This window comes from Balaenoptera musculus, chromosome 9 (assembly GCF_009873245.2).
Source record: "Balaenoptera musculus isolate JJ_BM4_2016_0621 chromosome 9, mBalMus1.pri.v3, whole genome shotgun sequence".
NCBI lineage: Eukaryota > Metazoa > Chordata > Mammalia > Artiodactyla > Balaenopteridae > Balaenoptera > Balaenoptera musculus.
In genome coordinates, this window is record NC_045793.1 from 50,014,134 (window position 1) to 50,038,163 (window position 24,030).

The 24,030-nt window shown below is 56.7% G+C and overlaps 3 protein-coding genes and 1 long non-coding RNA gene across 6 annotated transcripts; 3 read left to right on the top strand and 1 right to left on the bottom strand.

The window, feature by feature from the left end:
* The first annotated feature begins 1,750 nt into the window (after positions 1-1,750).
* Positions 1,751-6,126, top strand: HOXA10 (homeobox A10). The gene is made up of 2 exons (XM_036864109.1): positions 1,751-3,399; positions 4,565-6,126. Exons 1-2 carry the CDS (start codon positions 2,439-2,441, stop codon positions 4,837-4,839), a joined length of 1,236 nt encoding a protein of 411 aa, XP_036720004.1. The 5' UTR covers positions 1,751-2,438; the 3' UTR covers positions 4,840-6,126.
* Positions 5,818-7,424, bottom strand: LOC118901079. Its single transcript, XR_005021286.1, has 3 exons — positions 6,998-7,424; positions 6,264-6,397; positions 5,818-5,893 (listed from the first exon to the last, which is right to left on the bottom strand). It is a non-coding gene; the product is annotated as an uncharacterized LOC118901079 (long non-coding RNA).
* Positions 7,425-11,208: 3,784 nt separating this feature from the next.
* Positions 11,209-14,197, top strand: HOXA9 (homeobox A9). Of its 2 annotated transcripts, none has more exons than XM_036864267.1 (2): positions 11,209-11,895; positions 12,969-14,197. In XM_036864267.1, the coding sequence occupies exons 1-2, from the start codon at positions 11,316-11,318 to the stop codon at positions 13,205-13,207; spliced, it is 819 nt and encodes a 272-aa protein (XP_036720162.1). In that variant the 5' UTR covers positions 11,209-11,315; the 3' UTR covers positions 13,208-14,197. The 2 variants fall into 2 exon arrangements, with proteins under 2 accessions (XP_036720162.1, XP_036720161.1); XM_036864266.1 differs by having other exon boundaries at positions 11,650-12,367.
* Positions 14,198-17,012: 2,815 nt separating this feature from the next.
* HOXA7 (homeobox A7) lies at positions 17,013-22,056 on the top strand. 2 transcript variants are annotated; one of them, XM_036863720.1, is made up of 3 exons: positions 17,013-17,107; positions 20,000-20,587; positions 21,592-22,056. In XM_036863720.1, exons 2-3 carry the CDS (start codon positions 20,209-20,211, stop codon positions 21,945-21,947), a joined length of 735 nt encoding a protein of 244 aa, XP_036719615.1. In that variant the 5' UTR covers positions 17,013-17,107; positions 20,000-20,208; the 3' UTR covers positions 21,948-22,056. The 2 variants fall into 2 exon arrangements, with proteins under 2 accessions (XP_036719615.1, XP_036719616.1); XM_036863721.1 differs by lacking the exon at positions 17,013-17,107 and adding an exon at positions 17,364-17,510.
* Positions 22,057-24,030: the final 1,974 nt, after the last annotated feature.

Here is a 24,030-nt window from a genome sequence, read left to right on the forward strand (position 1 = left end):
GTGGGCTGGGAAGTTGCTTTCTGCATTTTGTCTGAAAAGGCACCAAGTCCTGGCTCACTGGCCTACTGGGGGCTCATTCTCCTCAAGGGACCCTCTCCTGTACTTGGAACCTACTTCCCACTGGGCAGAGATTTCCTGAGAGGTATGGACAGTGCTGAGGGGCAAAACCCCCTTCTCAGGCAGTTCTCAGCTTTGTGGCATTTCCCAGTAGCACTGCTGAGCACGAGAGTCCCAGTCAGTTTCACTCTCCTTACAAGGTGGGTAAGGACCAAGTCCATCTGGGGAAGGATCCTGGGCTGCGTGGTCTGAAGCTTTTGGTACTCAAGTTCGTTGACCTCGTGAGCCTAGCCCGATTAAAATTTGCCTTGGCCTTGTGCGTTTGAGCGATATGGAGAGTGAAGGACAGATCCTGATCTCTCGGCACAGACCCCTCACTTGATTCGGCTGCGCCGCTACTGCAGCCTCAAGACCCTGTCGGATTGGAGAGAGCTGACTCTCTCATGCTCTCTCTCCCCTTTTCTCCCTCTCTTTTCTCTCCCTCTGTCCTTCTTTCCTTCTGTTCCTCTCTTTCTCTATCCCTCTCTTCTCCACCCCAGACGTCCAGTCTGCAGAGCCGGTCACCGCGGGGCGCAGAGGTGTAAGTGGCTGGAGCGCAGCGCAAGCGGTGGCACGGCCTCCGGGTGCTGCGCGCCGAGCAGCGGCTGCCGGCAGAGACCGCAACTGCTTACTTGCATCTCAGAAGCCAGCACCAGGGCTCTGCCGCCAGCTCTCCCATACGCTCTCTCTGGGTCCTCTCAGGCTCGGCTTCCTCCTCCGACTGAGTTCACGTTGGGAGGAACAAGGCCAAGTGCCTGGCAAATCACCCGGAAGGCAAGGGTCTTTCCCCGCCGCCGCCCGCAGCGGGATCCCGGCGTTCGGCAGCTCCAGTCAAGCCCTCTGCAGGGACCGGAGCTGGCGGAGTGGGCAGGCCTGGGGCATCCTGGAGAGCTCTAGCCCGTAGGCCAGGGGCAAGGCAGCGACCTCCTGGGATCCCTGGATCCGGCCGGAAAAGGTCGCATTTCCTGAGACATGTATGAGGCCCACACTTGGGGGCTAGCGCCCTGGGCCTGCCGTTTCCAGTTGACTAAGAGCGCGGTCCCTACAGCCAGGGAAGAAGGAGGCCCCGGTGTCTGCTGAGCAAAGGGCCTGGCCTCCGAACGCGCCTATAACTGGGCCACGAGCCCAGCCAGGCCTCACAGAGAACGGATTTCCTCACCGCGGGCCTCGTTAAAATGCGCACTCTGCGGGAGTGAGGGATGCCCCAGCCTTGGGTTTGGAGGGGAGGGAGGAAGAGGGGAGGGGACCGAGACCTAGGAGTGTGGTGACACTCGTTCTTGTCGTAGCCTCCAGCAGCGTGCGAATGCCAAGGCTAAAGGGAGAGTTCGAGAATTGTGTGGCAGAGGTGTCCGTTTGCCACCCCCCCTCCAAGTTTCCCCCTCCAGGTCTTCGCCTCCCGGTAAGCCAAAAACCCTGAAGATCAATATTTCTTTCACTTCCCCCAAAGGCGTATGAGCTTGGCGGCTGCCAGGGTGATGTGGCTGCGGGGTGGCTGGACCTCCCTCTGGCCTTGGAGTAAGGGTGGGGAAGTCTCTCAGCCAAAGTTGTCAGTCGCCTTGACCCCCCACTCGTGGCAGCCCACCAAGGTTCACCGACAGGAGCTGCAGAGAAGGCAAGCCAGGTGAGCACGCCATAGGTAAACATCCTAACTGGATCAACCCACTGGCGGAGGAGGAGCGGAGCGCATACGGGGTTGAGAGGCCAGGGCGTTGCATTTTGGGAAGAGTTCTGTGAGGGATGCAAGAAAGAAGTGGCAACTGCCGGCTTCCAGTCTGCTCTGGATTTCGGACACTCTGAGGATCCTGGTGACCTTAGGAATAGGTCTACCACCTTGGGGAGACAGCTCCAGTTCCAGGGCTGAATGGGAAGAGCTTGAGGCCCTGACGGCCCCCCCTTAGTGTCTAGAGTGCACCGAGGTCTGGTGGCTGATTCCGAAATTAAAATGGGGAGCACCCAAGGCGGGCCGGGGTGCGCACCGTAAACACCCCACTTGTTAACTGCGCGGGGCCCAGGGGCCCTTCAAACAGGCCCCAAAGGAGGGCGCGCGCCTGGGCATGGGGGGAGCGAGCCCAGGGGCCAGGGCCCCTACCAGCCACGTTGGGGCGGCCCCCGCAGCTCCTGGCCTTTGGGCTGAGGTATTGGGTGTGCGTCTCGCGGCCCATCAATACAGATTACATATTTATATCAATCGCGGGCTCGGAGGGCGCCCTCGGAGAGCGGCCCCGCGCCTACGAAACCAAACTGGGAGTGGTCGCGCGGAAACTCTGGCTCAGGATTGGCTGCGGGCGCTCGCCGCGGTGCGGGGGGATTGCTAATCGTATTCAGCATGTTTTGCACAAGAAATGTCAGCCAGAAAGGGCTATCTGCTTCCTTCGCCAAATTATCCCACAACAATGTCATGCTCGGAGAGCCCCGCCGCGAACTCTTTTTTGGTCGACTCGCTCATCAGCTCCGGCAGAGGCGAGGCTGGCGGTGGTGGCAGCGGCGCGGGGGGCGGCGGCGGCGGCGGCTACTATGCCCACGGCGGGGTCTACCTGCCGTCGGCCGCCGACCTGCCCTACGGGCTGCAGAGCTGCGGGCTCTTCCCGGCTCTGGCAGGCAAGCGCAATGAGGCGGCGTCGCCGGGCGGCGGTGGTGGCAGCGGGGGCCTGGGTTCCGGGGCTCACGGCTACGCGCCCGCGCCTATAGATCTGTGGCTGGAAGCGCCCCGGTCATGCCGGCTGGAGCCGCCCGAAGGGCCGCCGCCGCCGCAGCCCCAGCAGCAGCCGCCGCCCCAGCCGCAACCACCCCAGCCCCCGCCGCAGGCCACCTCGTGCTCTTTCGCGCAGAACATCAAAGAGGAGAGCTCCTACTGCCTCTACGACTCGGCTGACAAATGCCCCAAAGGCTCGTCCGCCGCTGCCGAGCTGGGCCCCTTCCCGCGGGGCCCGCCGCCTGACGGCTGCGCCCTGGGCACCTCCAGCGGGGTGCCAGTGCCTGGCTACTTCCGCCTCTCTCAGGCCTATGGCACCGCCAAGGGCTACGGCAGCGGCGGCGGCGCGCAGCAGCTCGGCGCCGGCCCGTTCCCTGCTCAGCCCCCGGGGCGCGGCTTCGACCCGCCACCCGCGCTCGCCTCCGGTTCTGCGGATGCAGCCCGGAAGGAGCGAGCCCTCGATTCGCCGCCGCCCCCCACGCTGGCTTGCGGTGGCGGTGGCGGGGGCTCGCAGGGCGACGAGGAGGCGCACGCGTCGTCTTCGGCTGCGGAGGAGCTCTCCCCCGCCCCTTCCGAGAGCAGCAAAGCCTCGCCCGAGAAGGACTCCCTGGGTAAGCAGGGCGCGCTGAAGGGCCGCAGTCAGGCGGGCCGGCAGACAGGCAGACCCAGAGAAGGGAAGGAGCAGAGAGCTAGGAGTCCGCACGGCAGCCGGCCGGCCTTGGCCCGAACTGCAGGCAGGCTGACCTTGTGAACTTGCTTTTTAATATTTGGGCGTGGGGACGCAGTAAAAATTCATGTCAGGCTTAGCGCCCCACACCAAGACGTCCTCCGACTGGGGGCGAGGACACCGGCAAGCAGCTCCCCTCTTGTGCGTGCCCTTCTCCGAGCCCCGGAGCACCCTAAGCGGTGGTCGGGGCCCAGCCTGCCAGGCGCGGCCCACGCGGGGGGGAGGGGGAGGGAGGGAAAGTGTCTCGCCCGCAGATAGCGCGGATGTTTGTAAGGCATCCAAAATAAGCAGCCGCCAGCACCAATAAATAAGCCCATTAACCGGCGAAGTTCGAGTTTACGATCCCCCTTGCTTTTTTCAAAGTTGCTGGGGGGACGGGAATCCTCGTCGCGGGGAGAAGAAAAGGCATATGCAGCCCGGATGCCTGGGCCCTGATCTGAGAGTCAGAAAGGGGCCATTTCGCTTCCCCTGGAACTCGAAATCGCCCAGATTGCACGTCCCTGGCTCCTGGAGAGACGCGAGGCAGGGTCCTTGACCCCAATCAGTTTTTCGTGCCTTCCCCATGTCCCATCTATGTCCTTCTTCCTCTCCTCATCAGGCCTTGGGCAACCAGGGAACTGGAGTGAGACACAGCCACGTTGCCTGCCCCCCTTCCAAGTAACCACTCTGCGCCCCCAGCCTGGGGGCTGCAGGAAATGCTTGTCTGCCTTGGGACGAGAAGCAAAGAAAGGCGTTAAGTTCAAGATATACAGCCTGCCCTCCCAGGCCGTTCCTTCTGCAAGCGCCTGGCAGCTTTGTGTTAAAACAGGTGTTTGGAAAAAAGTGGAGGAAAATGTAAATTGGGAGAGTAGGTGTAGATTGGAGGCCCACTCGATTTTGCACATGACTTTTGGAGGAACTGCTCTCCCTGGGCATGCTAAAGGGGGGCATAACTCTCTCCGTGTGACTCAGGGCATCCCTCTTACGGTAGGCACGATCCGAATTCACCCCTGTGTGCAGCCCGCGTGGCCTCGATTTAACCTTCCCCTCTTTATTCTCTTAAATGCCAGGCAATTCCAAAGGCGAAAACGCAGCCAACTGGCTCACTGCAAAGAGCGGCCGGAAGAAACGCTGCCCCTACACCAAGCACCAGACGCTGGAGCTGGAAAAGGAGTTTCTGTTCAACATGTACCTTACTCGAGAGCGGCGCCTAGAGATCAGCCGCAGCGTCCACCTCACGGACAGACAAGTTAAAATCTGGTTTCAGAACCGCAGGATGAAACTGAAGAAAATGAACCGAGAAAACCGGATCCGGGAGCTCACAGCCAACTTTAATTTTTCCTGATGAAGCTCCAGGCAATACGGTTCTTTTCGCTTCCAGAGAGCCGTTCTACTCCCTCTGTCTTCGGCTCTGCCCAGGAACTTGCACCTGTGCGGGAGCCCCATTCCTCCCTCCCACACTCACCATTTCGCTGGCCGTTACATCTGTGCAGGGCTGGTTTGTTCTGACTTTTTGTTTCTTTTTCTGTTTGCTTGGTGCTGGTTTATTTGTTGTTTTCTGGGGGAAAAAGCCATATAGCATTAAAATTCTATATAGAGAGATATTGTCCTAAATGTAAAGCGGTGACAGGGATGGTTTGCTGTCTCGGGGTTCCACTGCTTGAAATGGCCTCTGTCCTCCCGGTGGAGCTGGTTTCCTGCAGGGCCGGCAAACCTAGCCAGAAGGCGGAGGTCGCATTGTAGGCAGCTGAGGTGTCTGGCCTGAGGTCAATGGTGCAAGGAGCCGCCACCGGGCTTGCCTGCCTGGAGTGCTGGGCTGTGTTTAATCAGGGGATACAGGCCCCTGGGTTTCTTTTTTCTTTCTTCCTTTCTTCCTTGGCAAAGAGAAGGGCTTGCAGGCATGGACACGCAGGTTGGCAAAAGGGCTTGACTTTGGCTGATTGGCAAAACTGAGAAAGTCAGAAAGATTAATTTTTCCTTCCTCTGTAAGATATCCCAGCTTTAAAAGAAGAAAAGAATGACCAGGAGAAGGAAACTTCTCTTCCAGTTTGTGTAAGGTCTCGCATTGTGGGACTAAATTACTTCACTTACTCTGAATTTCCATGCCCTTCTGGCTGTAGATAAATAATCATATGTTGTTTTGTTTATACCTGCAGATTTAGTGGATTTTTTTGTCATTAAATAATTGTTACCACTGGTAACACACAACAAGCACACCATAATTCTCCCTACCTTGTGGAGGTTTTTTTCCTCGTTTTTCCCTTTTTTCTTTTCTTTTCTTTTTCTTTCTAAAATTCACGGAAGCCAAGGAGGGCTGGGGCAAGCGGAATAGACTAGAGAAGGGAGACACTGTTGGGTTTCCTTTATACTGTGAAGTTACATGCATAAAAGGGTCAAACCTGTAGGTGCAGAAAAAGAAAAAACTATAAAATACAAATCTGTATAAATGTCTATTATTATGAAAAATTGCCAATCTTGTTTTATGCAAATGCATTCTATCGTTATTATAAATGTTAGTTCTAGCTCTATTTACTTCTAATCTTAAATCAGAATAAATTAATATTGTAATGCTGCTGTGCGTGGAAAAGACGATGTTTATGTTCTTATAGAAGAATAAAAGCTGTGGAATGAAGCTTTTTAATTTTACCTCTTTTTTTTTTTTTTTTACTTCTTATCTTCACCTTCCACTTTATCCCGTCCACCACTTTTACAACAGGAGGACTAGCCCGCGCCCCCTGCAATTACTTTAGGCATCTATTTAAATATTACCTAGACGGTCGTAATTTGTCTGGGCCCTATAGCCCTGGTGCCGTAAGGTTTGTCGGCTTTTGTTCAGTTTTATGACTTGCTAGTATATCTGGATTGTGGCTGTCTTGGACCAGTGGTTTCAGTTGAGAGGGGAGCTGCATAGACAGAGGAAGCCAAACAGGATTTCTTTCGGGAGCCCCCGGGGAGGTTCGCAGAGGCTGGTTATTTCGTGGGTCTCCGGGTCCTAAATGACCCCCAGCCTAGGACTCCGGGGAGCAGGCTGGGCCCACAGCGCGTCACTAGCGTCCGCAGCAGCGGTTAGGTAGACCGCGGCGGGGCTGCATGGGTCCTCCCTCCCCCAGCAGGCCTCCCCGACCTGGTCGCCCTCGGCGGGGCCACGCGTTTCCTGCTCGCGGGAGGTGGGGGGGGGCGACAGCAGGGGGGAGGGGGCGCAGGAGCGCGCGCCCCGGCTGGCTGGCTGGCTGGCGGGGAGGGAGAGAGGGGGAGAGCGAGTGGCAGGGAGCGAGCGCGGGAGGCCGAGGCCAGACAGGGAGCCGGACTCCTTGCTGTCCCTTGCGCTTTCGAATCGCCCAGGGCTGCCGCCGCTCGGCGCCGCGCCGGGTCGCTGAGCTGCAAGATTTGGGAACCCAGCCTGCACACTGCTCGTTCCCTCCTCTCTTCTCGCTTTCTCCCCTCCTTCCATTTTCCTCTCTCTCCTTTACCTTACTTCCCTTCTTCTCCCAGGTTTACCTTACCGGGGCCGGTGGCTTCTCCCTCCGTGATGCCTTAGCGGCAGCCTGGGACACACAGTGACAGCGGCGGGCGCAGGTTGGCGAGGGGCCGGGCGCGATCACAGGGTTCTCCTTTGGCGGCGGCGGCGGCAGTAACGGCGGCGGCGGCGGGCGAGGCAGCTCCGCGCGGGCAGCACCAGAACTGGTCGGTGATTTAGGTAGTTTCCTGTTGTTGGGATCCACCTTTCTCTCGACAGCACGACACTGCCTTCATTACTTCAGTTGAAATCGTCTCAGGTACCTGTGCGCGCGGGGCCGGGCCGGGCGGGGCATCCGGGCCCTGGTCGTGCCAGGCCTGCGGTGGCAACCGCGGCTTATCCCGCGCAGGAGCCTCGACGCTGCCTCCTTCTCAGCGCTCTGCCAGGCTGCTGGCCTCACCCCCCCGCCCCCACCTGGCCCGGAGCAGGTACGGTCAGGTTAGCTGCTCCTTCGAGGACGCCAGGGGCGTGGTAGGAATTCTGGGCCTCGGGCCATTCAAGGTCAGGGGCGCACGCTTCCATCCTGGGCCTCCCCCGCTCCAGGCCTGCGCCTGGCTAGGGACTCTGCCATTCTCCTGCAAGGCTGGGACACCTCCAGCCCCAATCCAGGGTACGGGATCAGGAAAGATCCCTTTGCCAGTGGAGACTCAGTCTAAATTATGAGGGACAGGGCTGACAGGAGCTGGGATCCTGGTTTTGTCACTTACCCTTCTCTCTGTAAACCGCCCTCTACTCCCAAGAGCTGCCTTTGACTCTTCCTTCTTTCCTTCCCTCCTTCCTTCCTCTTTTTTCTTTCTTCTTTACCCCTTCCTTTTTTTCTTTCCTTTTCTTTGTTTTTCTTTCACCTTCAGTCTATGTCCAGTTTTCTATCTCCACCTCCTCTCCTCCCCAACATTCCTTTGGAAGGGAACTGGGAGAGATCCAGGGCTTGCTTGGGGAGAGCGGTGGAGTGAGGGCGTCTTATTTTTCTATGCGCGTTCAAGTAGAGGTCGGAATCTGCAGAGGAAGGGCTCGAGGATCGCGGCTGTCGAGGGCTGTGGATCTGGGCCTGGTGTGCCACGGCGCAGACAAGGTCTCGGTTACGATCACGACCGGATGGCGGCGGCCTGGCGTTTCTACTCCACGGCAGCCTAGGAGATCTGATTAGGGGCATTCACGCGTTTCTGTGTGCCCACTCCGAGGGCAAGGAGGCCTGTCGCCAACTTCACTGGGGAGCTGAGGCTGAGACCTGGGCTGAGGCCTAGCCAGGCTCGGTGGAGCATCATGCAGGGAACTCTGCCAGGAAGCTTCCTCGGCTCTCCCGGCCTGCGAGTCCAGGCTCCGGCTTTAACCGAGATAAGGGAGCCCTGCTAGGGCAAAGATTGGCTGCTTGCTTGCCAGTAACTTCTGTCAGGTTCAGAGTATGTTAGATATGGCATCCTTGTGGGGACAGATGCTAGAGAAGGGAACCCTTCCAGTGCCAGTCTGTTTCAAATAATAGGGGAAAGGAATCCTAAATTCCAGAACCGTTGGAATACAAACTTGAGTCCGTGTTCCAAGTTGTAGGCCACGGTTTGAAGCCAGAGGGACCATTCTCGCTACAGGGAACTGAAAACAACTTCTACCCCTCCATATCCCCCAACACACGTGCGGGCCTTCAGGCTAAAGCCCACGGAGCAGCGCTTCGCTTCCCAGCTCCAGCAGCCCAGGAACTATTTTCACTGCTCAGCCTGCCCTCCTGTTTTCTGAAAGGCCGGCATAGGGCATTCGCCTCAATTCCTCCCTGCCATTTGCAGGACCTGAGTATTGGATTTGTTTTGGAGGCCAAGGTTTTTGAACTCTCAGGCTTAGAAGAGGCAGTTTGTAATCACACCCATTTAATGTTTCTGTATGCACACACAATCCTTTTCACTTCCAAAATAAAAGCAGACACAAAAGCCTGAATATTCTCTCCCCAAACCTGTGGGCTAAATAGGGATAACATTTAGTTTTGTGATTTCCCTCCTTTCTAGGCATCAGTAAAGACTGCTTAATTCTCGACGCCTGCTAATTATTTAGTAAGCGTCCTATTTGGGGGCGCTAAGGCTATTTAAAGAAACCCAGCCTTTTAATTTAAAAAAATACTAATAATCACTGGTGTCTTCCCTGGCTACAAAAAAAAAAAAAAAAAAGGAAACGGCAAGCAGGGGTATCCAGCCCATTGGCAGACAATTTTAATTAGGAGTGAAGGTTTCCTCCAGGGTTAATTTTTCTTAATGAAAATCTAAGAGGTCGATATTTGGGACACCCGGGGCTGCGGTGAGGGTGCGGATAAGGCGGAGGAATTTACAGGGAAAGGAAAATATTAGGGAGGAGGGGGCCGAGGCGGCCAGGACCGGCCACGTGGGAGTTCATTGTGTCGGCCACTTCCCTCTTCCGGCGCGGGCCGAGGAAGGGGCACCCGGTTGGTCTCTGCTCGGCTTGGCAGCCTCATTCTCGGGGAGAGCCTGGCATTTGAGGGTCCCCGCCTGGGATAGGGGTGTATCAGGGTTTGGGGGATTACTGGAACAGTTGGGGAGGATGAAGGCAAAAAAGAAGATGGAAGCGACCGATGCCGCCCGCCCGCCCGCCCTCGCCTCCAGGGAAGTGGGCTAATGAGAAACACACTCTTGCAAGCACAGTGTTCACACGTGAATTTAATTACCCCGTTTTTAGGAGTCGCCTCTTTCTGTTCGGGTTTGGAGTAGCTTTTTGTTTTTGTTTTTCAATTAACATCCAGGCCGAGGCCTTTTAATTTACCTCTGAAAGACTCTAAGGGGTGAGAAATACTTTCCTCAATTTGGCCAAACTAAGGAATGGGATTAAAAGTCAATGCCCTGTGCCCCTCCCCGTTTTAATTTCTAGCCCTGGACTTGAGCGGCGGCCCCTCGCTTTGGGCCTTGTAACTCTGCCGAGCCTCGGGTCGGGTGGGTAACCGAGGCGGGCCCGGGATAGGAGCCAGGAAGGAAGGAGCCCTGAAGGACTCATACGGGGGCCCGGAGGCCAACCGCTCCGGTGCGGGCCTCCCAGCTACTGGAGCCGCGGGATCTCTTAGGCGGGTCTGCCTTTTCGCCAGCGGACTCGCCTTTCATTGATAACTGCCTCGTGTTTTTTCGCAGCTCAGATTCAGGGAATGCGACGAGGCCTGCAGAGCTCAGCGTTAGGGCCTTCGAGGTTGGAGCACGGGGCTGGGCCGCCTGCTGCGTCCGCCGGGGGTGGGGGATAGTGATTCCGGGCTGACCACGAGCAGGGCGCGCTAGGCTCGCGTGTGCGCGGGGTTGGGGCCGAGCGCGCGTCACAACCAGGTCCGCAAGCCCATCGCCTCAGGGACGGCTGGCCGCTCCCTTTCTGGCCGCTCCTCGATCGGGCCCTCGCTGGAGGCTCAGTGGCGAATTTGGTAGCTGTCCGGGCGCCCTGCGCTCCAGTCGGGCAGATTCCGGGGGCCCACAATAGGTGCCGCCCTCTCGGCGGCCCGTCCCTGCGCAGCGCCCTCCGACAGGGGCGGTGGTGGCTCAGTTTGGGACGGATACTGCGTTGAATTTGACTTTTCTCGACCGGCCCCGGGTAAACTCGCGTCTCCTGGGACCACAAGGATTATTTACAGGGAGCTCGCCAACCAAACACAACAGTCTAATTTAACCTTTCCAAGTCCTCGTAAATTTTTACAGCTGGGAGCCACGACGAGTCAAACGGATCTGTTGGTCGTTCCCAACTTCCCACCAGCCTGTGTGGCTTCTGAAACAATAACTCCTTATGAAATATCATAAATATAGATTTAAATACAGTAGAGCGAGAATGCGATTTGGCTGCCTTTTTATGGCTTCAATTATTGTCTAATTTTATGTGAGGGGCTCCACCGGCCGCACTTGCACGCGGGACCCGCGCCTTGCTGATGGCGTGATTAATTGTGATGTAAAATAGTCCGCTTAAGAAGTGTATGTCTGGTGGTGGCGGTGGGAGGGGAAGGGAGTACAGCGGCAAGGCCAAATTTGATCTTTTAATCTTCGTTGGCCACAATTAAAACAAACCCGATCGTGGAGCGCTGCGATCCCTTTGCATAAAAACATATGGCTTTTGCTATAAAAATTACGACTGCAAAACACTGGGCCATTAATAGCGTGCGGAGTGATTTACGCGTTATTGTTCTGCCGGGCGGGCACGTGACGCGCGCGGCCAATGGGGGCGCGGGCGCCGGCAACTTATTAGGTGACTGTACTTCCCCCTGGTGCCACCAAGTTGTTACATGAAATCTGCAGTTTCATAATTTCCGCGGGTCGGGCCGGGCCGGCCGGGCGCGGGGCACGGCGATGGCCACCACCGGGGCCCTAGGCAACTACTACGTGGACTCATTCCTGCTGGGCGCAGATGCCGCGGATGAGCTGGGCGCGGGCCGCTACGCGCCGGGAGCCCTGGGCCAGCCCCCCCGGCAGGCCGCGGCGCTGGCGGAGCACCCCGATTTCAGCCCGTGCAGCTTCCAGTCCAAGGCGGCGGTGTTTGGCGCCTCGTGGAACCCGGTGCACGCGGCGGGCGCCAATGCGGTGCCCGCGGCAGTGTATCACCATCATCACCACCACCCCTACGTGCACCCCCAGGCGCCCGTGGCGGCGGCGGCGCCGGACGGCAGGTACATGCGCTCCTGGCTGGAGCCCACGCCCGGCGCGCTCTCCTTCGCGGGCTTGCCCTCCAGCCGGCCTTATGGCATTAAACCTGAACCGCTGTCGGCCAGAAGGGGTGACTGTCCCACGCTTGACACTCACACTTTGTCCCTGACTGACTATGCTTGTGGTTCTCCTCCAGTTGATAGAGAAAAACAGCCCAGCGAAGGCGCCTTCTCCGAAAACAATCCTGAGAATGAGAGCGGCGGAGACAAGCCCCCCATCGATCCCAGTAAGTGTCTCCTCCCTCCAGACCAGCCACCGCCTCCACGCCGGCCACCCGGATCTGCCGGCCCGCCAGCTTTCTCCGGAACCAGCCTTCGCCCGCGCTGGGAGCCTCCTGAGCAAAGGCCGGGAGCCAGAAGTTGCTGTTTGGGAGGCCTCGGATGGGGCCCCAAGTCCTGAAACCAGTGACAAGCGGGCGCGCCGGGCTCCGGGGAAGGGGAGGCGGCTGCTGCCGAGAGAGGGGGCGGGGCAGGCGCTGCGGTACGAGCCAAGACCCACCGCCCCTTTCCTTGGCTGCCCGGGACCAAGACAGAGATACTTTGGGAGATTCTTCGAAAGCAGCGCGGCAGAGAAAGTCTTTTGTGCGGCTAGATTGTCCGGGAGCGGCGGCAGCAACTGCAGCCAGCCGGGGCAGCCTGACCCGGGACGCTGGGGAAGACTGCTGATTCCCTCCACTTCTTGCTCCAGCCAATGGCGGTGTAAATCCTGCCCAAGATGTGGCTGCAGGCGACCGGGACACGAGGGTCCCCATGCTAGATTATTCAAATAAACCCGAGAAGTGATCAACGGTCTTGGGGTGCCTAGGGGCACCGTGCCGGCCTGCCCAGCTCCCACGGCCTTCCAGGGAGGTCAAAATAAGGAGTGGGGAGAGTAGTAGAAGGAAAGGTGGGAAGGGAAGATAGTGAGAGGGAGAATAGAATATTAATCTTGCTAAGGAATACAGGGCAGAGTGGTTTCCCCCTGTGTGGCAAGAAAGAGATCTGTTTTCAAATTTCACTTCTTACACAATGTGCGGAGAGCGGGAGGAAGGAGAGGAGGGGAGCGGAGGACAGAGGAAGAGAAAGGAGGGCTTCAGAGGGGAGGAGGGAGCCGAGGTTTTACGGCGTGCAATTTTAAGTGACCGTCCCTGCGTCTGTGCCAGGGTTCCATTGTGTTGGAGGCTCGCCTGCCTTCCCTAACCAATTCAGCAGCGTCCTGAACTTTGGCTGAAGACCCCAGGAGTTTTCCTAGCCCCCAGCGGAGAGGGGTGGGTGTGCTGCTTCTCCTCCTAAATCCCTCCTCTCTCTCGCTCCCACGCAGGTAACCCGGCTGCCAACTGGCTCCACGCTCGCTCCACGCGGAAGAAGCGCTGCCCCTATACAAAACACCAAACGCTGGAACTGGAGAAAGAATTTCTGTTCAATATGTACCTCACCAGGGACCGCAGGTACGAGGTGGCACGACTGCTCAACCTCACCGAGAGGCAGGTCAAGATCTGGTTCCAGAACCGCAGGATGAAAATGAAGAAAATCAACAAGGACCGAGCAAAAGACGAGTGATGTGACTCAAGTTAATTTGAAAAGAGAGCGAGCTAGAGAGAGAGAACTGCCCGTCCCCTTCTCCTAACCCCCACCCCACCCTGGCCTCCACCACCCCGCAGAAAGCGGCTCTAAACTCCAGGCCTCATCTCCCCCTGGCAAACCCTGCTCAGGCTGGTTCCTTGGCCTGCCGCTTTGATGGAAGAGGTATTGTAAGCTTTCCATTTTCTATAAGACAGAAAAAGGGGGGGGGGGCATTAGCGCTGATGGCTGTATGTGCTAGCTTGTATATATTTTTTAAAAATCTACCTGTTCCTGACTTAAAACAAATAAACAAACAAACAAAAAAAAACTACCTTTTTATAATGCACAAGTGTTGACGGCGGGCTGTATAGTGTTTAGTCTGTGTAGTTAATTTAATTTGCTTTTTGTGCGGCAGAGCGATCTGCCCAGATACTTGAACACTGTGTTTTATTGTGGTAATTATGTTTTGTGACTCAAACTTCTGTGATGGGTGATGCACCCGTTGTGATTGTGAAAGCTAGAATTCGATTTGAACTCAGGTTGTTTATGAGGGGAGAAAGCATTGCATAGGGGTATAGCTCTGTAGTGGAATATGTCTTCTGTATAACTAGGCTGTTAACCTTTGATTGTAAACTAGCTGTAAGGATTTCCCAGTGAAATAAAATTTTAAAAAAAGAAAAGAAAGGGTTCTCCTGGACGCATAGATTCATGGTTTTCTCCATTTTTGAAATGCGGACATTTTAGTCTCTACATGCTCTATAGACCTGTCTTGTCCATTGTGTATATATAATCCACATATTAAAGAAAAAGTAATCAAACAAGTTTGAATATTGTTTTTGCACCAAACAGTGAGGAAACTTGGAGCTATACGTATGTGCAGAAGGTTACTACCTATGGTTTACGTTTAATTTTAATTGGGGGAAAATGAATGCTTATTGTAATGGAGTTAATTTTATTGATAATAAATTATACACTATGAAACCGCCATTGGGCTACCGTAGATTTGTATCCTTGATGAATCTGGGGTTTCCATCAGGCTGAACGTACACTGTATATTTTGCAATAGTTACCTCAAGGCCTACTGACCAAATTGTGTTGAAATATTTAACTTTTTGCCAAATAAAATATTGATTCTTTTCTAATTTTTGCGGGTCAGCTCTTTGCACCTTCTTCTCCGGGACAGGGGAGCCTGGGTAGAGTCTGGGGTGGGGGCGGGCTGAAATGGAGGACAGAACCTCAGTTTAGTCTCTAGCGGGCCTTCGGGAGCCAAAACCTGCAGCAGCCAGGCTCGGACGGGCCTCAGCTCTGCCTACCAGGCCGGCTGTCTGGCGATGCAGGCAGCGGAGGAACGCTGGACAACAAGGGTCGGCGAAGCCCTGCTCCCGGCTTTGTGTCCATTTGCGGGACGGCGGGGAGGCCTCAGAGAAGTCGGGCTGGGGTGTCGCGTACGGTGGCCAGTGGCTGGGAACGGCCACTCTTTCATCTTGGAGCCCCAAGAGTTTCCCAAACCGGATCCATGGCGACTCCGGGGAGGCCTTCTTCCCTGGCGGGGGGACGGGGGTGGGAGCTGGGGTCGGGGCTGCGGCAGGACCGAGAGCTGAGGACGTGCCTCCTAAAGAATCTGCCAGAAGGGAAACTGGAGCCCGGCCGCCCCAACGTGGCCGCGGGCACGGAGAGTCAGGGGCTCTCAGGGGACTGAAGGACTGCGCCCCCGCGCCCTGCCAGGCCTGCCGGGGGGGTGGGGGGCTTCTGGGCCCCGCCCCGCGCACCCCTCCCAAGCACAAGTCCTGACAGAGGCAGAGCCCAAGCAACCGACCAGCCCCAAGCGCCATAAAAGAAAATGAGGGCTGTTACCGTTTATGGGGTGTAAAGGGCTGCGGGGGGAACGGCCACAACTTCGGAGGCCTGAGCGCCTTCTAGACGTGGAGGAGGGTTCAGCCTCATCTTCCCCTTTTTCTTTTCTCGCCTTCCCCCCCTCCAACCCCCCGCGATTTCTGCGAAGTTATCTGTGTTTGGGCTCGGAAAAGGGGAGCCTGGGCGCCGGGGGATGGGGCGTCCCCTCTCTCCCACCCCCACCCTGCCGCCAGGTTGGGACGCCCTCTGTTGTTGCAGACAGAAGGAACTTCAAAGAATGGGCAGTAAGGGTGTGCCATAAAGGCCGGGTCTGCGAACTGTCTGGAATTCGGCCCTTAATGAGTTTACAACTGTCCAGCCCCAATTAAGATTTTCCACCAAAGCTCTTTCATTTGTTTGCTCTGTCTGCCGCCGATAAAGCGGCTGCGGAAACAGCTCGCTTTTATGGGCACTGCCCTCTCGGCAGCGTAGATTCCGGGCTCCGTGCAGACCCCCCGGGGATAGGCCCTTGCCCAGCTTTGGGAGTGGGACGCCCAACCCGCGGCGGCTGCTGACGAAGTTCAGGCTGGGCTGCTGGGCTGCAGTGTCAAGATGGGGCCAGCAGATGGCAGTATGGCTCCACGCAAAAGGCGCCCGCGCCGCCATCTCCCGCCGCCTTGACTCTGGGAAGTTCCTAAGATGTCGACTTGATGCAAGCTTTTCTGGAATGGGAGACCCAGATTTGAGCGAACGGTGGTCATATATTTTCGGTGCTGCTCACGCCTGGACAGAAGCCTCGCTGCGAAACAAAAAGGCAAGCGGCGGGGGCTCGCCTGACCTGCACCGCTCCCGCCCCCTTCTCCCCCATCCCGGGGGCCTAGCGCTGCGGGGCTGCAGCTGTCCGGCGGCTATGGGGCAGTAGCTCCAGGCGCGGGGACCGATTTAGGGTCACCGTTCCCAGCCCAGGACAGGCCTCGGGGCATCACGACGACGCTCGGAGAACGCGACTGACCGGCGGACAGACACAAGGACTAAGGCCTACAGCCCGTGGACCTGGTGACCCCCCAGCGGGTGTGCAGAGGGCATACACGGTGGCCAAGGGTCCTGCGGCTGCCCGAGAGAGAGCCCCGAAGTCTACGCCCCGGTGCAGGGTCGGGAGAGCCAGCACCCGCAGGCGAGCCAGGATCCCCGGACTAGGCCGCCTTAAAAACGTGATAATAAAATTAGGCGGCTGAAAATTGGGCGTAAAGGCATTCTTGGTAATTGTCTGGTGTGGGTATGGCAGGATGGGGAATCCCGGGGGACAGACCAGGAACTGCTTTAGTTATTCTAAAATAAATGTGATATTTAAAATAGTTATATTAACATCCCAGCTCCAGGATAGGAGCTCACGTGGTGAAAGCCTCCCTTGCTTTCTCTCGCCGCCGAATTTCCTGAGTAGTGGAGGCACTGAGGTTACTCTGGCGTCCCCTGCTCAGGAGGCGAGGAGGAGGAGGGAGGGAACCCCAGTCCAGGCCCAGCCTATTCTCGACCCTGGGCGGGGGAACAAGCCTCAGAGCCTTCCAGGAGGCGGTACGGAGCGCGGGTGCGAGGATCAGCCCCGGGTGCAGAATGGTTTCAGAGGGAAAACGCAAAAGCAGAGAACACTTCGAAGCACTCCCGAGCCCTGTGAACACACCACGCGGTGCATTTATTTGGGTTGTAATAATCTCCGCCAAGCCCACAAAATGTTTACAACCCGCATCTCCGCGCTGTACACGCTGTAAAACCGGCGACTGGGCTTTTGGCTGCCATCTCTCCTATCTCTCTCTCTCTCTCCACCCTTTTCTGTTTATATACACACGTCGGTATTACAGACACACGCCTTCATTATATTTCCTTATATAATACATAAAATTTCACAACCTCTGATGAAAGGGGTTTTTATAACTTCCCCAAGAGCCGCCCGCCCGTGGCCGTGTATCCAAGCCTCAGATACAAAGCTCGATTTATGTAACTACAAATAAATGGCGGAGGAGCAGATCGGTGGCGACCGCTTCTCACCACCGATCACGGAGGCTCCAGGTAGGTGCAGGCCGGTTGGGAACTCGGCTTCGTGGACTGCCAGGCGGGGCCTCTCTTGCCCTTGGCCTGCCGGTGGCTGGGAGGCGGCTCTCCCCGCTCGGCTGCCAGGGAACCGATTCCCTCTGAGCCGCGCAGACAGGACCCCGAGCCAGGCGGAGCTCCTTTGCACTTGTCAGGGATGAATCCGCCCCCGCGCCGCGACGGAGGACTGCGCACTAGGTGGAGAAGAGACGCGCAGCCCGCGAGACGAGTGCGGGTGGAGAAGTTTGCAGAAGTAAATCGCCAGCCGCCCGACTCTCGGCAGGCTCCATTCGCTGACCCAGAGCTGGGTTTACCTTCTTAGCTGGATTTAAATATTGAGGACTGTTTCGTAACGAGAAGCAGGGGAAACACACTCTGCTTGGTAGGTAGGACCCCAGCTCCAGGAGAGCGCTGAGAAAATGTCTTTAAATAAAGACAGCTCGGCTGCTTAGAAACTCGCCTTCACGTGCCTGCCCCAGGTCGAGCGTCAACGAGTATTTCTGTGAATATTATCACATATAACCCAGTGCAGGTGTCTCTGTTCAGCCAAATAAATAGAAAACCAGAAGCTCCAGAACACGCGATTCAAGAGGCCATATTGAAAGCCTGGTTTTGTCTGGCCTTTTCGTTTTAAAATCCCGCTGCAGAAGGCAAGAGGGGAGAGAGAAGCTCAGAAACGAAAGGGAGGTTTCAGCACCCGCGGGACTCGGCCCAGTTGGCTGACTTGGGCCCAGAAAGGCCAAGGCCTTGCCGGCAGTATATGGATCCTCTTTGGCCCAGGAGGAGCTTCAGCGCGTCCTGCCAGGACGGCTTGGACCTGCGCCGGACAAACCCGGGCAGGGGTGAGCCTATGGTACAGGCTCCCAGCCCTCTTGGCTGGGAACGCGTTCTTTCCTGCTCTCCCAGAAATCGCTCCCCCTCAGTCTGTCGGGTCGCCCCACGAGGGCAGGTTCTACTTTAAACGCCATCGCTGTCGGCTGCTCCAGCCACCGGACTCTAGACAGACGGCGGCGGCGGGGCCCGTTCTTTCTCTTTGCATCTTGCTCTGTGTCACCCGAGGAACAATTTATTGGTCTAAAGCTGTCTAATTCCGCCTCTTTGATCTCCTAGCCTTCTTCTTGTTTGTTTGGTCTTCCTTTAACTTTCTTAGGCTTTTATTTCCTGCCAGAAAGTAATGCTATTTGGAATATTTGGTATTTTCTTCTCTTCCAGTCTTACCCCACCATTCCCCAGCGGAGACACACCATCATCCTGGTCCTCCATAAAGGGCATCCCTGGATATTGCCGCACTATGGCCCCTGTGCCCCCAGGGGAAATCACCAGGCACCCACCTGCCCAGACAGCCCCCGCCTCCCCACTCACGCCTCAGGCAGTCCACTAGGCCAGAGCTGGGGCTCCGTTGCATCCAAGCATGAACCCTTCTGCCACCTTTTGTGCTTCTGGGACCCCCTGAGAGCGTGCGGTGAACGGGGGCGGCCTGGACCCTCTGAAAGTGATGGGAAGTGTTTTGTATACAAGGAATCAAACTCTATAATTCAGAGAATTTCCGGGGCAATTCCATTGTGAGGTCGGGTTTATGGTGTGCAATAGAGCTGAGCAGTAAAATGCGTACTGACCTGGCTGCTGGGCTTCCATCGAAGCCTGGGCAGTTTATGAGGCGTTTAGGGGAAGGGTTCGCCCCACCACCCTCTAGGGAGTGGTGGGCAGCAGGGCATTCTGCTGCTCCAACCCTGCGCAGAGGTTGGAGGCTTGGGAAGGTAAGCTCCGAGAGTTGGGGCCCTGGGTGGGAGTGAGTGAGACTACTTTGAGCTTCAGTCTTGGAAAGGTAAAGCCAGTCCTTGGAAAGGTGAAGCCGCCAGAGCTGGGTGGCCTTTTGGGAAAGGTCCCCCTATTTGTTTTTGGGGTCTCCAAAAGAAATGGAGATCTATAGTGGGCTGCAGTCCCCAGGCACCCGGGCCCGCTCTCTTCTCCAAATTGGCTCTAAAGCATGTATTGCTCGCAGGCATCCAGGCCCATGAGGAGCTAGCTGAGGCCCAGGGGTGGCCCCAGTGAAAGCTACCAGAAACCTTACAGCACCACTGGCACCTGGAAAGTGTTGGTCTGAGGTTCCAACAAGCTGGGGGAAAGAGACTTGGTTTCCCTTGAGCGAGGGGGAACCAAAGGTTGCAGGGAGGACAAAAGAGTGTCCGGCCGTTTCTTAGGCTGCCAGAGGCCAGCCAGGTGCCCAGGAGAGAACGCACAGAGCCTGCCAGGCCAGAGGTGTCCAGGAGGAGGGGGGGGGAAACCTCATGTTAATAAATCTGCTGGCAAATGAGGCTCATTAATAGATAAATATTTCACTGTTTCCTTTAGGGCAGATAGTGCGCTGCTGATTAAGGAAAGGAAGCTGAAAGACCTTGACTTTATTCCAACCACATGGTTCCAGTTTGTGGTGGCTTTCTCGCTGTAGCTGAAAGCGACGCTGCGCCTGCCCCATCTGGATCAGAGTCTAAGTCGGCCTCCGGCCCACTGGACCTGGGAGGGGGGGAGACACAGGCAAAGAGTCGATTTGCCCAGAGTCGAGACTTGCCCACCCGGCCACCGTGGGGCGGGCGGGTACTCGGAGTGCGGAGACCCTCCCTGGGCTGCGTCAATGGGCAGAAAGAGGGGCAGGGAGGACACGCAGGCTTGGTCCAGCGTTCGGTAATAAGCAAGAGGGGACTGCGCCCGGCCGGCTCCGCGCGACCTCTGCAGGCCAGGGGTCCAGGTTGGCGGCGGGCTGAGCGCCCGCGCGGAGCCTCAAGAGTCCTTTTCCAGCAGGACGCGCCAGGCCGGCCAGGCGCGGGCAGATTCATTGGCCACATATTTGAGCCTCTTCCCCTTCCATTCTAGGCTGCCGCGGGCCCCGCGAAGCGAGACCACCTGTGAGGGCTGCTGAGATTGGCGGAGGCGATCATGTGGGCGGTCACGTGCTGCGGCGACCTCCGTCCAAAAGAAAATGGGGTTTGGTGTAAATCTGGGGGTGTAATGTTATCATATATCACGCTACCTCGTAAAACCGACACTGAAAGCTGCCGGACAACAAATCACAGGTCAAAATTATGAGTTCTTCGTATTATGTGAACGCGCTTTTTAGCAAATATACTGCGGGGGCTTCTCTATTCCAAAATGCCGAGCCGACTTCTTGCTCCTTTGCGCCCAGCTCGCAGAGAAGCGGCTACGGGGCGGGCGCTGGCGCCTTCCCTTCGACCGTACCGGGCTTGTACAATGTCAACAGCCCCCTCTATCAGAGCCCCTTCGCCTCCGGCTACGGCCTGGGTGCCGACGCCTACGGCAACCTGCCCTGCGCCTCCTACGACCAAAACATCCCGGGACTCTGCAGTGACCTTGCCAAAGGCGCCTGCGACAAGGCAGACGAAGGCGCGCTGCACGGCCCGGCCGAGGCCAATTTCCGCATCTATCCCTGGATGCGGTCTTCAGGTAGGCGCAGCCGCTAGGCGGGCCGGGTGGGCGCGCGGACTGGGAGCTGGGAGCACAGGGCTGGGAGCGCGGGGCTGGGAGCGCGGAGCACGGGGCTCGGAGCGCGGAGCAAGGCGGCTGCAAGCCGGCGGCCCCGTGACTCTTGGCGGCTCTGCCTTTCTGGTTTTAATTAGAGCCAAGGCGCCATAGCGTGGAGAGCTCATAGCATTGTATGTAAATGAGGCTCATAAAACTTTTTATTGCCCAGTTAATGGATTAGATCCTCGTAAATTTATTTAACTCCATTTGCCTTGGAATTTCAACACTAAGTTTGTTCGCTATTCTCTTCTCTCTCTCTTTCTCCCTCCCTTTCTTCTCTCTCCCTTCCTCCTCCTTTTCCTTTCAGCCAGGCTTTTTTTTCCCTCAAAAGCAGGGAGAGCCAAACCCTTTAGGGTCCCTCACACGCCCCTGTGCCAGGGGCCATTTAAAGGCGGGGATGGGTGTGTGGGAGTGGAGACAGAGAGCCGGAGTGCCCTAGGAAGGTCCGGGGTTGGGGGCGCGGGCTGCTGGGGAGGGAAGGCGCCCCTGGAGTGCTGGCCGCCGGAGAAGGTCTCCCTTTTGCCTAGCTAGGCGGGGAAGCGGCCCGGCTCGCCTTTGAATGGCAAAAGCGCAGCATCTCCCACTTGCCCACACTCTATATTTACAATTTCTCTTTGTCAGGGGGAAGCAGGACATTGTAGAAGCCTAGCCGGCTGGAAAGGGCGGTTGTAAAGTTGGGATTCTGCGCCTTCGCTCCTCACAGAGCTGCCTGCGCGTCTCGCACCGCAGTCGGGGTCTTCAGCTAACACTCCCGCTCCTTCCGCAGCTCAGTTTGGGGGCGCGGGGCGGAGGGGGACTCCCGCCTAGGTCAGGGCCGGGAGGAAGGTGCGCGCTCTGGGATGGCGGCCTGGCTAATGCACTGTCCTGTCTGTGTCCCTGTCGGTTGTCTGTCCGTGTGTTCCATGTGTCTGTATGTCTGCTCGCAGGGCCGGACCGAAAGCGGGGCCGCCAGACCTACACACGCTACCAGACGCTGGAGCTGGAGAAGGAGTTCCACTTCAACCGCTACCTGACACGGCGCCGCCGCATCGAAATCGCCCACGCGCTGTGCCTCACCGAGCGCCAGATCAAGATCTGGTTCCAGAACCGCCGCATGAAGTGGAAAAAGGAGCATAAGGATGAGGCTCCGGCCGCTTCCGCCGCCCCCGAGGGTGCCGTGCCCGCCGCCGCTGCAGCCGCCACCGCCGACAAGGCCGACGACGAGGACGACGATGAGGACGACGAGGAGGAGCAGGAGGAGGAGGAGGAGGAGGAGGAGGAGGAGGAAGAGGAGGAGGAATGAGGGCTGGAGCCAGGGCCCTGGCTGCACCAGACAGTCGGGAAGTGTCTTTAGAGACTGATTTTATTTACAAAAGTGGAAAAAAATAAAAAGAAAATGTTAAAAAAAAAAACCCAGTCCCCAACCTGCACCCAATCTACCCCATTACCCGCTCCAGCTCCCAGCTTATTTGGACTGAGCAGCCACCTAGACTGGGTCCCCTTGGGGATCCCCTCTGCCTTCGAGGACCACCCCTCAACAGACACCCCCAACCCCAGTCCCGCCAGCTTTGCTCTGGCACGGTTAAAATACTACCTAGCACAGGCCTCGGGGAGAGGCACCCCCAAACTACCTATGGGCCCAGCCCCAGAGGGCCTCCACTCCTAGGAAGCCCAGACATGTCCCAACACTGTCAGACACCCAACACCTCCGCCATACCCGCAAGGACCTGACTCTCAGTACTACCTACTCGCCCCAAACTACCTATTTTGTGCTGGCTGGCTCGCCTGCTACCTAGTGCCGAACCCTCCCCCCTCCACGGCCAGGCCTCTGCTGCTTCCGGCTAGCAGCCTTTGGGGTCTCTGAGGCTGTGCTGAGAAGGCACTGGGGTCCGGGGACCAGGGCATTGGCTTCTATTTAAATGGAAAAATAATATATTTATTCCAAAGCATTCTAAGTGCTGCAATCTAGAATCCCTCCTTCTTTGACCTGGGCACCCCATGTTCAGGCCCATCACCCCCTATTTCTGGAAGGGAGCATTCCCAAGCTAGCTGAAGGCCTCTGGGTTCGCAGAGATGCTCCCAGCCTCCCTGCTCCTCCCCTGGCCCTTGTGTCCTGCTGTCCAGCCATGTTGAATATGTACACCCTGACTTTTCCTACAATGGCAAATATTGTATATTTGAACAAGATTTTTTTTTTGTCATTTATATAGTCTTGGAGCTCATTTGTAAGGCAATGTCCTGACTTGGGAAGGATGTGTTAATGGGATGACTTTGTAGCATGGTGTGTTGTCTTGCCCTAACTCTATAGCGTGTGGGGAGGGCAGCCCTCCCCAGTGCCCTCCATCTCCTGTGTTGTCCTGTGTCCCCCTCATCCCTCTTGGCTCTAGCCTGGGCTTGCAGGAACAGGAGGGTACACTTCCTGTCTTGCCCAGTTAACAGTGTTTTATGTAACAGAAAAATAAAGATGCTCGATGACAAAGAAATGTGGACCGCTTTATCTAGGGGGGAGGGGCCCTGGGGAAGAGAGGGTGAGCATGTGAGTGGAGAGCAAGCCCTGGCTGTGTCTGTGTGGCCAAAGGGGCTTTGGGACAGCAAGAATGGAGGAAAATAGAGTCCACGTGCTGGGTGTCACGTATTGGTGTATACACGTTGAATCCTTTTTCATGTGGACTTTTTATGTGTAGATTCATATAGGTGTGTGTACCTCTTTTTGTATGTGTATTTCTGTGTATTTTTGAGTCCATAATTGTATGTATTTCTTTGTCCATAATTGAGTGCAGGTGTTTTTGTGTGTAAACAATTGCAGGTATTTCGTGTCCATAATTGTGTGCATGCGTTTCTGTGTGTCCATAATAGATTATGTGCATTTCTCTGTGTGGAGATTTTTGTCCGGTTTGCATGTGTGTACAAACATCTTCCAGATCCCTTGAAAACGGAATCTTCGATTGATACATTATATTCTATGAACCTCCCCAAAAACCTCTATAAATTCCATGAGAGAATCCCAAATCCACCCTTTCCTATAAGGCTATAGGGTGGGCTTGGAAAGGGGTATTACCCTGCGATTGATTCCGAATTTTCCACGAGCCCTGAACCCGACCCCGGGATAGGACGCGGGATTCAGGGCCTCTGATGCAGACCCCAACCCCACATTCAGGCAAAGCGAGGGCGCCCCAGGACCCAGCACTGAAGCTGAGGGGTATGGGAAGGGGCAGGGGCCGCAAATCCGGCTGCGAAACTTTGGCGCTGGCGTCTGGATGCGAAGGATGAGGGGCTGGGGAAGGGGCGAGGGGTGGTGGGGACAGCGCAGAACAGGGTGAGCTCGGCGGGCGAAGACCTCGACTCCTGTCTCCTGCTTGGGTTGGGCCCACTTCTTATTACTCTTA

What these genes read in the sequence shown, in the direction of transcription:
- HOXA10 (XM_036864109.1), top strand. Translation starts at nt 2,439, where the DNA reads ATGTCAGCCAGAAAGGGCTATCTGCTTCCTTCGCCAAATTATCCCACA. An exon ending in GCCCGAGAAGGACTCCCTGG is followed by an intron (nt 3,400 to 4,564) that starts GTAAGCAGGGCG and finishes CTTAAATGCCAG; the next exon opens with GCAATTCCAAAGGCGAAAAC.
- HOXA9 (XM_036864266.1), top strand. Translation starts at nt 11,785, where the DNA reads ATGCTTGTGGTTCTCCTCCAGTTGATAGAGAAAAACAGCCCAGCGAAG. An exon ending in TTGCTCCAGCCAATGGCGGT is followed by an intron (nt 12,368 to 12,968) that starts GTAAATCCTGCC and finishes GCTCCCACGCAG; the next exon opens with GTAACCCGGCTGCCAACTGG.
- HOXA7 (XM_036863720.1), top strand. Translation starts at nt 20,209, where the DNA reads ATGAGTTCTTCGTATTATGTGAACGCGCTTTTTAGCAAATATACTGCG. An exon ending in TCCCTGGATGCGGTCTTCAG is followed by an intron (nt 20,588 to 21,591) that starts GTAGGCGCAGCC and finishes GTCTGCTCGCAG; the next exon opens with GGCCGGACCGAAAGCGGGGC.